The sequence below is a fragment of the Cucurbita moschata genome, unplaced genomic scaffold (assembly GCF_002738365.1).
Source record: "Cucurbita moschata cultivar Rifu unplaced genomic scaffold, Cmos_1.0 Cmo_Scf00003, whole genome shotgun sequence".
Classification (NCBI taxonomy): Eukaryota; Viridiplantae; Streptophyta; class Magnoliopsida; order Cucurbitales; family Cucurbitaceae; genus Cucurbita; species Cucurbita moschata.
This window is the reverse complement of record NW_019268519.1, coordinates 3,314,277-3,326,179: the sequence shown is the minus strand read 5'-3', so window position 1 is coordinate 3,326,179 and position 11,903 is coordinate 3,314,277. Positions and strand designations below refer to the sequence as shown.

General features: G+C 36.4%; 4 protein-coding genes across 7 annotated transcripts in view; 1 reads left to right on the top strand and 3 right to left on the bottom strand.

Moving 5' to 3' along the window:
- Positions 1–5,375, bottom strand: part of LOC111441239 (probable acyl-[acyl-carrier-protein]--UDP-N-acetylglucosamine O-acyltransferase, mitochondrial) — a 25,777-nt gene extending 20,402 nt beyond the window's left edge. For all 4 annotated transcript variants that reach the window (XM_023078236.1, XM_023078234.1, XM_023078238.1 and 1 more), the window contains exon 1: positions 5,374–5,375. The gene's annotated coding sequence lies outside the window, so the exon portion shown is untranslated. The remainder of the gene's footprint in view (positions 1–5,373) is intronic.
- Positions 1–6,662, bottom strand: part of LOC111441238 (protein NDL1-like) — a 7,775-nt gene extending 1,113 nt beyond the window's left edge. The window contains exons 1-11 of the mRNA XM_023078232.1: positions 6,649–6,662; positions 3,372–3,536; positions 1,873–1,972; positions 1,316–1,413; positions 1,120–1,208; positions 968–1,028; positions 801–887; positions 632–709; positions 472–528; positions 307–362; positions 85–220 (exon numbers count right to left, since the gene is read on the bottom strand). Of these exons, the coding sequence (XP_022934000.1) occupies positions 85–220; positions 307–362; positions 472–528; positions 632–709; positions 801–887; positions 968–1,028; positions 1,120–1,208; positions 1,316–1,413; positions 1,873–1,972; positions 3,372–3,431 (822 nt within the window). The 5' untranslated portion in view covers positions 3,432–3,536; positions 6,649–6,662. The remainder of the gene's footprint in view (positions 1–84; positions 221–306; positions 363–471; positions 529–631; positions 710–800; positions 888–967; positions 1,029–1,119; positions 1,209–1,315; positions 1,414–1,872; positions 1,973–3,371; positions 3,537–6,648) is intronic.
- LOC111441240 lies at positions 5,975–8,688 on the top strand. Its single transcript, XM_023078239.1, has 7 exons — positions 5,975–6,336; positions 6,471–6,581; positions 6,893–6,961; positions 7,424–7,555; positions 7,954–8,031; positions 8,114–8,236; positions 8,324–8,688. The coding sequence occupies exons 1-7, from the start codon at positions 6,142–6,144 to the stop codon at positions 8,507–8,509; spliced, it is 894 nt and encodes a 297-aa protein (XP_022934007.1). The 5' UTR covers positions 5,975–6,141; the 3' UTR covers positions 8,510–8,688.
- Positions 8,689–8,754: 66 nt separating this feature from the next.
- Positions 8,755–11,903, bottom strand: LOC111441237 (protein arginine N-methyltransferase 1.1). Its single transcript, XM_023078231.1, has 9 exons — positions 11,535–11,903; positions 11,067–11,077; positions 10,822–10,977; positions 10,656–10,719; positions 10,385–10,527; positions 10,089–10,176; positions 9,826–9,941; positions 9,256–9,406; positions 8,755–9,130 (listed from the first exon to the last, which is right to left on the bottom strand). The coding sequence occupies exons 1-9, from the start codon at positions 11,797–11,799 to the stop codon at positions 8,925–8,927; spliced, it is 1,200 nt and encodes a 399-aa protein (XP_022933999.1). The 5' UTR covers positions 11,800–11,903; the 3' UTR covers positions 8,755–8,924.

Below are 11,903 nucleotides of genomic sequence, written 5' to 3'. Positions count from 1 at the left end.
CCCCCCCCCCCCCCCTCGGGTTAATTATTTAACGAAGCCTAGGCAATTGTGGCTGCAGAGCGTTCAATTACTATCATGTCATACCTCAACCAAGGCGCTATATCTTCTGTCCAATTTTGATATCATGTGGAGTGCTTCAGAATGGAAAGGCGAGCTATCCCCGACGAAAATGAGAGTGCGACACCGGAGCCTTTTCAACCCTTCAGTAATGTCTGGTCTTCTGCAAAAGGGAAAAAAAGGTTGCGTTGCAGATTGACATATACGTGGATGAGCGGAACGAATGGTAGAGATGGGAAAAGAATTTACCCATTAATTGCTTGGAGGAACCTCAAAACATTGTTGCTCTGTCTCTCATCTAACAACTGACAGAACAGATATACCATCTTTATCAAACCAACCCAAAATTTGAACCAACAACGAGAAAAGTTCGAGAAACGGAAAAGGATACACGACAGACAAACTAGCACATACTTTTCTACAAGCTTGAACTATATCGGACTCTGCAACTTCGGCACTACCACGGACCTCCTGTTGCAAGTTACAACACAATCTCATGAATCCAGTCACCCACAACAATATCAAAGGTGAACACAGAAAAGTGAATTAACTCTAAGAATGGAAATCATATAACCTTGCTGAAGTACCGCTGAAGCAAGCACTCTTTCAACAACCCGCACATGCCATAGAAGTATAACAAGTTAGACATTACCTGCAAGTACAACGGATACAAGATATTTAACATGAATCAAAGCTTGAATGTAATTCTATCTATGAAGAATAACAAGGCTTGAAAAGGTTACCTTATTATAGAACCACTCGGACCAAGACGGTGCCTTGCATAAGGGGGATATAAGAATTAAACCAAGAACACGTTCTCTATATTTCAACTGTAAAATAATAAATTGGTCAGACCAAAAAAAACTTTTGATTGAGCTTCACAATAAATTTCACAATGAGATGAACGTACAGCAAAAAGCGTAAGAATGTAAGCGCCTGCTGTTACCCCCATGCACATCACTGCACCAAGTCTGTAATAGAAATAGCCAAATCAAAATCAACTATACAAGCTTTGATATCAAAATTCTAAAGAGGAGTCGAGAGAGGATGCATTGTAATTACCCAAAATAGTTGAGAACCTCAAGGATTTGATCTGCTAAATCATCAGCAGAGGGCATAGGATTATCCTGACAAATCTCAGCAGCTCCTAACTGCAAGAACTCTTGGTAAAGTTCCGAAAAGGAAGCTATGTGAATATAGTATTCAGAAGCAGATACAGTTATCCTCGTACACAAATTTACTCAACAATAATACAGACCTCATGTCCTGGTGGACTGATATGGTAGATGCAAAAGTTGTGAAGTAGCAAAGAAGCTGCTTCAGGGAAGAAGAATAATCCTTGAAAACACGACATATCTGCAAAACTCAGTGAAAAGAAACCACTTAAAAGTTATTTCACATATTTTGAAGATGATGTAAGAAACACAGACACTTTAGTTTAGCTCACTTGTCCAAGTCCTACACTTGTTGGACACATCTCAAACACTTGTTAGCACAATAAATGAGTTACATACTAGCTGTACATAGTCAATCTAGTTCAAACATTTGTTAAGTATACTAAATAGACATATAATGATGATTTTTTAGTGCAAAACACATCAAATTCATATTTTTAAGCATATAAATACATAAACATATGGACTTTGAATTTCCTTCTGGTGTAAAAATGTTAAATGTATATTTAAGTAAACGTGTCTTTGCCATGTTCATGCCCTAGATACTTACAAACTAACCTGTCACAGTATTTGTGTCTAGTATCCATATTAATGCATCTTAGATGGCGACTAAGAAGAACGGATAACTCCAAGCACTTACGATTTAGAGCCAAATCAGGATAGGTAATCAGTGGCGGCTTGTCTTGGTCTCCGCAAACTATAACAGACACAGAACCCTGGCCAGTTCGTATATGATGCTCCTGTGAATGACATAAGTGGCATTTGATATGAAAAGTATTGGGGGGAATCAAAACACTCAAATCAAAAAGAATATAAATAAGAAACATCTTGTAGTTGTCTCTCCCAATCACATATTATTCCTGTACGAGCTATGGGAGAGCAAAAAGGAAGCCCTTTTGGAAGGAAAAAAGTTCAAATAGTCCAACATTTCCAGCCTATTATATCCTAAAAGAACAGCCCATGTGCATTTCCTTTCAAGATGCCCAAGCTAACTTGTTCCTTCAATCTAGTACAACTTTATAAAAGTAGAGCGAAAATACGAATGTATATTTCTGCGTTCGAATTATCATTAGCTCAAAAATTATGACAACAGCCAAGATAAATAAGCAATCATATCTGTCAACACAAATAAAGTTTCATTACAAAAAGAAGAATAAGAAGCAAAAAAGTGGGTAAGGCGTTGGTTCATTCAGTAATGGGCTTCCAGCGATTAACGATCATATCCTCAAGGGATAAGTTAAGTACTAAGATAAGCAACCAATACTACAAGAAAGCAAATGGAAAAATATCTAACAAAAGCACTACCATCTTCAAACTCATTGATAATTGCGAAGTTCAAACAAACAATTCCCAAAACCCCAACTGAAAAACTAAAAATCCTAGAAAAAAAACACAAATTAAAGAGATACAAGATGTCTTAATCCTCATAAAAGCTTGACCAGGTGAAAACCCTTCGTCAAAAGAGGTAAAAGAAAATTGAATAGGAGGAATAACAGGGTTTAAAAATGTCAAGGCCTAGATAACAACGACATAGAACATAATGCAAACCAAAAAGAGAAGGAAAAAATTGGAAGGAAACAAAAAGGACCCCAGAAGCTAGAAATAGGAAATGATCAAATCCCATCGTTATCACATCAAGCATTTAAACAAGTAGGAAAAAACACCGATCCCTGAATCAAGAAAGTAGCCTCAAAACCTAACCCATTGCCTAGCTTAATTAATTAGTTCATTCATTTAAGGAAGAAGGGTTGGACTTAATTGTTAATAGCTTCCTAATGAATGGAAGATCCTCGGTCAAACGAGCCATGGAAATGAACTCCAGATCGGAACGGGAAAAAAAGAAAAGTGGGAAAGTAATAATCCCCAAATAATTTTCTCCTTTATATTCACATCCGAACAAAGCTATAGAATGCCATAAGACACTTCACCCATAATAAGAATCCCCAGCCCCACAGCAAAAAGAAAACGGGATTTTAAGCCATCAAATCATGAAGAGAAGAAAAAACCCCGCTAAAATCTCTCGATCGACAAAAAAGAAAGAACCGAGAAATAAAAAACGATTCAACTGCACAATAAACCAAGCCATTAAAGGCAAACCCTGGTGGAAAAAAGCAAGAAACGAATAAAATTAAGACAAACCGTTCCACCGAGATAGATCTTCTCCATGTCGACGGAAACAGAGTCGTTAGAATCTGCCATGGCCGAAGCTCTGTGTCCGTCCGATAGCGCTACCACCAAAACAGCCGGTCGCCGTCGGTCGCGGAGGTCCTCCTGTGTCTCTGTCTCGCTCGCTTTTACTCTCGTCTCTCTTCTTCCAGAATCATAGGCTTTGGATTCGTTGGCTTATATACAAAGCGATTCTTTCTTTTCTCTCCGTCTGTTTTAACAATCTCTTTCTCTCATTATTTTTTTATCTTTTTATTTTTATTTTTATTTTTTCTCTCTCAATTTTTTCCTTTTTATTTTTATTCTCTCGTCTAACTGGAAAATTTAACTGCGGTTAATTTCCACCGACGCTCTGAGACCCTCCCTACCAACTGATATTAACCCGTTAACCGTGGTCAATGTCCCGCCAGCTCAGCCTTTTAAAACCGAAAAGGACAAGTGCATGAACTTACCTAAACGGCGCCGTTTTAGTGCCGCCGAAATGGCAGTTCCTTTCCTCAGATTATTTTTCTGCTATAATATATTTGAAAATCGAAATTTTATTTTTATGGATATGTTGACGTTATTTTGAGTATTATAATATATTATATTTTATTTTTTATGAATATTTAAGGCTAACCTAAATCAAACTCGATAAAGATTCTTTAGGTTGGAAGCATGCATGACGTGATTTCTAAGGAGGCCAATTTTAGCCTCGACCTCGGTTCCTTATTGAGGGCGATGAAGGGGATGAAGATTCTTTGAGTCGAGAGCATGCATGGTGCCACAATGGACAATGAGATTGTGCCTTCGAAAAAGTCATCAATGACGATGGCTAGTTAAAGTGGAAGAGAATATCGTAACCGTACTACGAAAAAAGTAGGTTATGACTCTCACACGTAAATAAAACAAGATGATGAGATGGAAGTGGCACTCAATCGACCAAGCGAGGGTTGAGATAGACAAATGTCATAATGCGACCCAACCAATAATTTTGGAATTTCAACAATAAAAATATAATTTAACAAGAACGAGAAAAGAAATGATGAGTTAAATGGGTCCTATTACATTGAGTTTGACCAAAAGCTGATTGGTGTCATACTGATGCATACACCTGTCATTGGATACTCTTTTTATGGGATCCACGTGGCCCATACCCCTGACAAATAGGTTCGAGTACGTGTACAAAATAAGTCCTTTAAAATTTTCTTTTATTTAAAAAAGTAAAAATGATATTGCTTGCCTTTGATCCGACTCAATTATTAATCATGCCCATTTTAATCATATTTTAATATCAACTTCACTTACATTTGTCAATTTGTGAGTGGTTCCCTCACATTCATTCACCAACCTCCCATACATTAAATCATTTTTAAAAAAAAAATTCAAATGGACCCGAGAATATTGTACATCGTTCGGTGACCGACTCTAATACCATTTGTAACATCTCAAACCCACCGCTACTAAATATTGTCCGCTTTGGCCCGTTATGTATTGCCGCCAAACTCACTGTTTTAAAACGCATCTACTATGGACAGATTTTTATACTTTTATAAAAAATATTTTGTCCCCTCTCCAACCGTAAATATAAGGATTTTTCATCATTTCTCTGCATATATCTATGTTTATCAGTGTTCCATCCGTTCCCTCCATATATCTATTAGAGTAAAAAAAAAAATAATAATAATAAATTTACTCGCTCCCTGCTTGAGGGCTGCTATATCACGTGTAAGGGTTGATTATATAGACATACGAAAAGCTAAAATGTTTACCCGAGTGTGTATGTGTGTGTGTATATATATATATATTTGAACTTGCAAGAATTATTATTATTATTATTATTATTTGTATATATAAAAGAAAAAAAGTAACTAATCATGTCATGATTAGGGAACAAGTATGTGGTGGTTATGTTTGTTGAAAACGTGTTGTCTATGATCGTATATTCTTTACATACCAAAACCTGTGTTCTATTCACTCTATTGTCTTCCATTACCGCTTTCATGATGTATAGTTTATTTATTGTATTTTCTTAGTGTATGACGCTTCAAGTAGAATCATATCTATGCCTAGTAGATCTGAAACGCCTGATAATGAATTATTGGGGATGCGACTAGTCGTCAATTCTTCATTATCAGAGTTATATACCATGTAAGTGATTGTGTGTTTTTTACACTGACAATAGTAAAAAGGATTTATTTTAGATTTAAGATTATATTTTAAATTTGAGGTTAAATTTTATCAAAATTGATTAAATAATAAAAAATATATATTTCATAAAAAATAAAATTTAACATATTTTATTTTCGAACTTGAGGTAAGGAATGATTAATAAAGACAAATTTTTAATTTAAAAAATTAATAATAAACTAACAGTAAAATCAGTTTTAAATACAAATTTATACTCCAAAGTCGAAACTCGATTAATAAGAAATAGAAAATTAAAAAAGAAAAAAAAAAGACGTGTTTTCTTGCACCCTATTGGATGAAATCGATGGACCTACGTAAATGTACCCGAGGAACCAATTAGATCAAGCCACGTCAGCTATGTTATTTATTTATTTATTAGTTTTGTTTCGTCCTCTTGAAGACCGAAGCGCCTTTGTTTTCTTCGTTTGTTTGATTGATTTGATTTTGATTAGAACCGATTCCAATTTTCGTCCATTTCGGTGAAAAATCTTGTAGCGTAAAACTCTTCTTCCACCATTGTTGGAATCCTCAATTCAAATTCTCTGAATCTTAAACAGAGAGCTTCGTGAAGAAGATGAATCGATTACTGAGTGTTGTTTTGGTGCTTCTTGCCATTGCTTGGGTTCCGACGTTTGAGTGTTCGAAGAAGCTATCAGCAGCTGCAAGGAGGGAGGACGTTCCGTACATCAAATGCCAGGTCTGCGAGAAGCTTGCTGTGCAGTTGTATCACCAAGTTGAGAAGAAACGAGCTGAGATCGCTCCCAAGAAGGTGATTCTTTATAGCTGATGTTTCATGGATCGGTTTTGGATTCTTTAATTTAGAGATTCAGATTATAATCAACTCCAATCATTTTTTTTCCTGCATTTGAATGTTTTCCCTTTCTTTTGGGGTTCTTGATGTAGATCTCCGAGTATCAAATTATCGAAATAGCTGAGAACGTATGTAATTTGAAGAAGGCAGAAGCTGATTGGATTTTGCAGATTGACATTGTTGAACAAGGGGATAGGCTTGAGGTAAGTGGAACTGAGATGAGACTTTGCTGTTTCAATCTAATGAATTTAGGTATAAAACTTTGGTGACTTGTTACCACTGTTCGGGATTGGCATTTTCAACTTAGAAAATGAATGGAACGGTCCTATGAATCAAAACTAAATTTTCCGTTTACAATCATGATACTCAAAATATGAACGGAAATACCTTTTCTTTTAGTATTTTGCCGACAAGCAACTCAAAATATTAATAATCTTTCCGAGTTATATTGTTTTTATTACTTTATAAACTTCACCTGTAAGCCATAACTCATTGAAGAACTATGTCTTCTTAGCTAGTGGAGCAGAACACCGAAGGACAATGCAATTCAGAGTGCAAGACTATTGAGCGTGCATGTCAAGAGGTATGTATTGTTTTGGCCTTGAGTATGATGTTTATTAACCCTTATTAGCTGAAAGAATAAAAAATTAGTACAGCTTCAGAATCTGGGGAGATAAGAAATGAGAATCTCATTGTATTCATTTATTATTGATGTTTTTATGAAAAAAACCTTGACACAAACTAGTAGGAATAGTCTTCTTACTTCCTTAAGTAGTTTGTTTTTAGTAGATTACAAATCTTAATGAGGTCCACTGATTAGGTAAATGCAATATAAACAGACCAATACAAATAAATCAAGTAAAAGATGAACTAGAAGAAAAAAAAAAAAAAAAAATTCAAAGAATAGCCAGGAGGAGTTTACTGAATCTGAAGTGGTGTGTTTTGCTAGAATTGCTTTGACTCTGTGATAGAATAGATTCCCCATCGTGGGTTTACCAGAAAGAAAATATAGCAATTTCTTAAATTTGTTCTGTTGCCTTCGCAGGTCATGGGATATTCTGATACTGATGTTGCTGAATACTTGTATAGCTCCAAACCAAAGATTGAATCGTTGATTAACTATCTGTGCAAGGACCTCACTCAATCATGCAGTACTAAGCCGCCTCCAGTTCCTAAGGTAGCAACTAATCACATGCCGGTTTAACTGATCGATGAGATCATCCATCGTTTTTTGGTGTGAGCTAATTGTCATTGTCATTAAAATGTTGGGTTCTGGTACCTAAGGGGACTAACTTGTCCTCTAATTATATGTTTTAGTTAAATTCAAATGGTCTGTTATACATCGGTTATTCGTTAGAGATTAAAATAATTTTGAAATCCAATTTGTTCGATATATCCGTTGGTTAGGTTCGAGATAGTGAATAATTTTAATGATGCTTGTGGATAAAATTTATTTGGGTTCATTTAATAATCATGTTATTAGTTTTGGTTAAAATGTGGTTTTGAGTTTTTGACATTTTAGTGTATTGAGATTCAGTCTTCTATAGTTGATCCTTGTATTGTATTATGATTCAGGACAGGACACCAGGCGAGCCCTTCGTGGCCAAGTCAGCAAAGGAAGCTGAAATGGAAAAGATGTTGAGATCTATGGAGGTAATTAGTTCGTTGTTTTAGTGCTTGTTGGCCAACACTTCCTCAATTTCCAAGCCTCACCCACGCTCTTCACCTAAACCAGGGAATGCCAGGAGCACCCGGCATGAAAATGTATTCAAGAGATGATCTAATGAATATGAAGAATCTCGGAGGTGAAGATGACGATGAAGACGAGGAAGAAGATGATAAATTCCCTTCAAATTTGGTACTTAAAACATCTTTTATATGGCCAGAAGTTCTAGGAATCATAAATGTTCTGCAAAAATTTATTGGGAAAAAAACCTTTTTGTAGGGCAAAGTTTTGAGGGAGAAAGAGAGCAAGAGTGATTGGAAAAACAGGATCACGAAGGGCGTTTCGAAGGCAGGGGAAGCAATAAAAAAGCACGCTTACAGAGTGTCTAACAAAGTAAGGCAATGGTGGAGAGCGAAGTCCAGAGGCTTCAAAAGTTCAAAGCCCGCCGCCAAACAAGAACTGTAAAGTCTCTCAATAACATTAAAGTTAAATTCGTTGTATTTGCATCGCCCCATTAGGAAGCTAGCTAGTGAAACTGATAGCAAATACAGAAGAGTTCTTGTTCGAATCAATCAATGTTCTGAGATTTTGTAGTACTCTTCAGGAAGGCTAAAGCCTTGGATTTGGAAATGTTTTCTTTTTACAACTTACATTATAAATTGCAAAAATTGTCAGGAATTGAGAGTACATTCTCCAATTGCTTGTGTTGGCAGAAGAGGAACTATAAATTGTATTTAAAGCATCCAGATGGATAAATGAATACAAGCATATCAATAAGGTATAATTGTCAAACCTAATTAATTCCTTAAGAAGATGTAGCAACACACGAATACATAGATTGTGATCGAAAACAAGCCAGTGTTGTTGCACTGTTGTTGAATCAACGCATCTTGTAATGTTGAGTCTTCGAGATCGAGCATCGACGTCCATGGAACGAATATTTCAGCACGATATCAATATCGCGAGAATTCTTCTTGTTTGGAGCAACATTCAAGCTACCAGTGATGGATTCTCCTTCACAAATGGTGAGAACATCTTCCAAGTATAGAACTGTTTGCTTCCAATGTGTGGCTCTTGATCTCGGCCCTGTAACATAATATTGCAGAAGATTCTATCAATTCTAAAACTAAAATTGGCAGGATAAGATACAAAATAGTAGTCATGAATTACAATAGCCTAAAAATACTTGTTTCATCCCAGTAGAAATTTACCAGTAGAGAATCCAGTCAACTTATGGCACTTGGTAAAAGATACATCAAAGTAGGCAACAAGAGCATGAATGTAATCGTCACGTTCTGCTATGAGCTTGAATGGGGCAGTAAAGGAAGCATCGCCTGGCGCCATTTTGGATATATCCATCGTCTGAGTGAGACCAACCCAAACATATCATCCATAATGAAAACAGGTATAAGAGAAGGATCACTAAAACCCAAGTGTAAAATACTTCTCTTTTTAGACCATGGAAAATAGAATCCAAAAAAATGTCATCTATAATCGAAGTTCATGAGACTAGAACACCAAACATTCAAAACTAGGACGAGATTACAGTCGTCGAAGATTTTCAAGGCGATAAAGATAGAAATAGCATTGGAGGAGATTCAAAAAATTAGATAACTGATGGAAGCTTTTAAAAGTCAAAACTTTGAGATGTGATAACAAGCAAGAAATGCTCATGTTCAACATAAATATTGAACTTCATTATTTGACCAAGAAACTATGGCAAACATGATGTATTCAAGTGTCAATTAACTCAGTTTTCAGTGAAAGTGTTTCGTTATCACCTTAAGTAGCTGACAGTTTGTAACAATTTGATTCTGGTCAACAGTGTCCACCAAAGGCTCCACCAAGGCTTGCCTTTTGATGCAGCTCATGTCAAACCCATATACACTATTCCAAACTATTTTAGCATGAAGATGAACAAGGAAACAATGTCAGAAAAGATTGCAGCATATATAGCTGAACGATTCAAATAACATTTCTAGCTGAGCGATTCAAATAACATTTCTAGCTGAACGATTCAAATAACATTTCTAGCTGAACGTACACTCAATCTTGTCTTCTTTGTAGTCTGCATCCTCAATGGCTGTTAGATACAGAGAAGCTTTGTCTGGTAGTACAAGACCATCATTAACCTGCATGACGGAAACAAAATAGCATATGTGAATATAAGGGACCAGCTGAAATTCCCACATTTGGCTTTCCCCATTAAGTTATTGAGCCTTGGATTAGAGAATGGATGAGTGACATTAAATCATCGCAAGAATACAGAAGCAAATACACAGAACACTCTTCAAACAGATTACTTATGCTAAAATCTCAGCAAATACACAGAACACTTACAAGCCACTTATCACGAGCATATAGGACTGTATTTAACATATTCTCGAACAACAAAAAGTATCCCATCCATTCTGAAATAATTATGTCTACTCTAGCAACAGGAAGCTCAATTTCTTCAATCTTCCCTTTCAGAACAGTTATAACTGCCAAAAAAACACAGGGTTTTGTGATGAGAAACTGCTATACAAGAAAAGAAAATAACTGAGAGAATACAATTTTATGAAATTACAACAATTGGGTACAAGAGGAACAAGAGATATAAGAAAGATACCATTAGAAAATCCATTGGCTTCGACTATCTCTTTTGCCATATCAGCCATATGGGAGCACTCGACCTGTAAACGAACACTTCCTTAGAAGCAAAAACTAAAAGAATAAACCAAAGAAAGGGGAAAATAGAAGGCACATTCCCACATCACAAGAGCCACCAAACTTACAGCATAAACATGTGCTGCTCCAGCTTTGGCACAAAATAGGGACAAAATGCCAGTCCCTGCTCCCACGTCAAGGACAACTTTATCTTTGAATAAAAACTTATTTTGATAAATTACATTTTGATACGTCTTAGTTCTAACTGAATCCTTCAGCATTTCCTGCAACAAGAAAAACAGCCATGCTAAATTTCTGTAAGATACAATATGAAAAACAACTCTTTCGGCTTGCATCCATGTTGGAAACTTACTTCGTGAATGCCTGCACAAGTAAAACGAACAAATTACAAAAAAAGTAATTAATTTCACTTTCAGGATCTTACTTGAAGATGAATAACAAATTGTGAACCAGAAGTCACGGACATTCCCAAAAACAATAAATGGATGAACGAAAACACAGCATAATAATAAACACATTCACGCAGACTTTTCCCGTACTAAACAGCAAGGAGCGTTCAACATATGTCCAAGGACAATATTTTTTTTTTTTAACCCAGGAGAGTAACAAAGGAACTTTGAGATGTTAAACCTAAATCGCAATTCAAGTAAATCAATTACTAAAAGGAAGTGCAGGTTTAAAGGCATGTCCATAGACTATATTCCAAAATACAGTAATGATAGAACCTAGAACCGACGGTGAATCAAACTAAATGATATAATCGAAATAAAGGAAGAAGAAAACGCCTACAAATCAGCAAACCGAGAGGAAAAACCATTACCGAAGTGAGAGTAGGAATCGAAGTAATAATCAGCGCTGGTTTTATCATCTTTGTCATCCAAGGACTGGGCAGGCTCACACGCGGAGTCTTCAATGACTCTGTTAGAGTCGTCGGCTTCACACATGGACTCGTCGATGTTGGAGCTCTCAGTGGTTTCTTCAATCAGAGCTTCGTCGTCGTCTTCGAAGCGAATCTTGGAGCCCTGGGGCTGAGGCAGGCCATTGAGGGGGGATGAACTGTGACCACCATTTCTCCGGCGACCCATGATGGATTGGTTGCGAAGTAAACGAATAGATTAGGGCTTTCGGGTGGGGTTTTAGTGTAGAGCAGTGTTTCGCCGTAGAACTCAACTGCGCGGCTACGAGCGAG

Excerpts from the sequence above, each read along its gene's own strand:
- LOC111441240 (XM_023078239.1), top strand. The coding sequence starts at position 6,142 with ATGAATCGATTACTGAGTGTTGTTTTGGTGCTTCTTGCCATTGCTTGG. Across the intron at positions 6,337-6,470 it reads CTGAGATCGCTCCCAAGAAG|ATCTCCGAGTATCAAATTAT; the intron begins GTGATTCTTTAT and ends TTCTTGATGTAG. Across the intron at positions 6,962-7,423 it reads TTGAGCGTGCATGTCAAGAG|GTCATGGGATATTCTGATAC; the intron begins GTATGTATTGTT and ends TTGCCTTCGCAG.
- LOC111441237 (XM_023078231.1), bottom strand. The coding sequence starts at position 11,799 with ATGGGTCGCCGGAGAAATGGTGGTCACAGTTCATCCCCCCTCAATGGC. Across the intron at positions 10,177-10,384 it reads ATGCTCGTGATAAGTGGCTT|GTTAATGATGGTCTTGTACT; the intron begins GTAAGTGTTCTG and ends TCCGTCATGCAG. Across the intron at positions 9,131-9,255 it reads GTTGACTGGATTCTCTACTG|GGCCGAGATCAAGAGCCACA; the intron begins GTAAATTTCTAC and ends ATTATGTTACAG.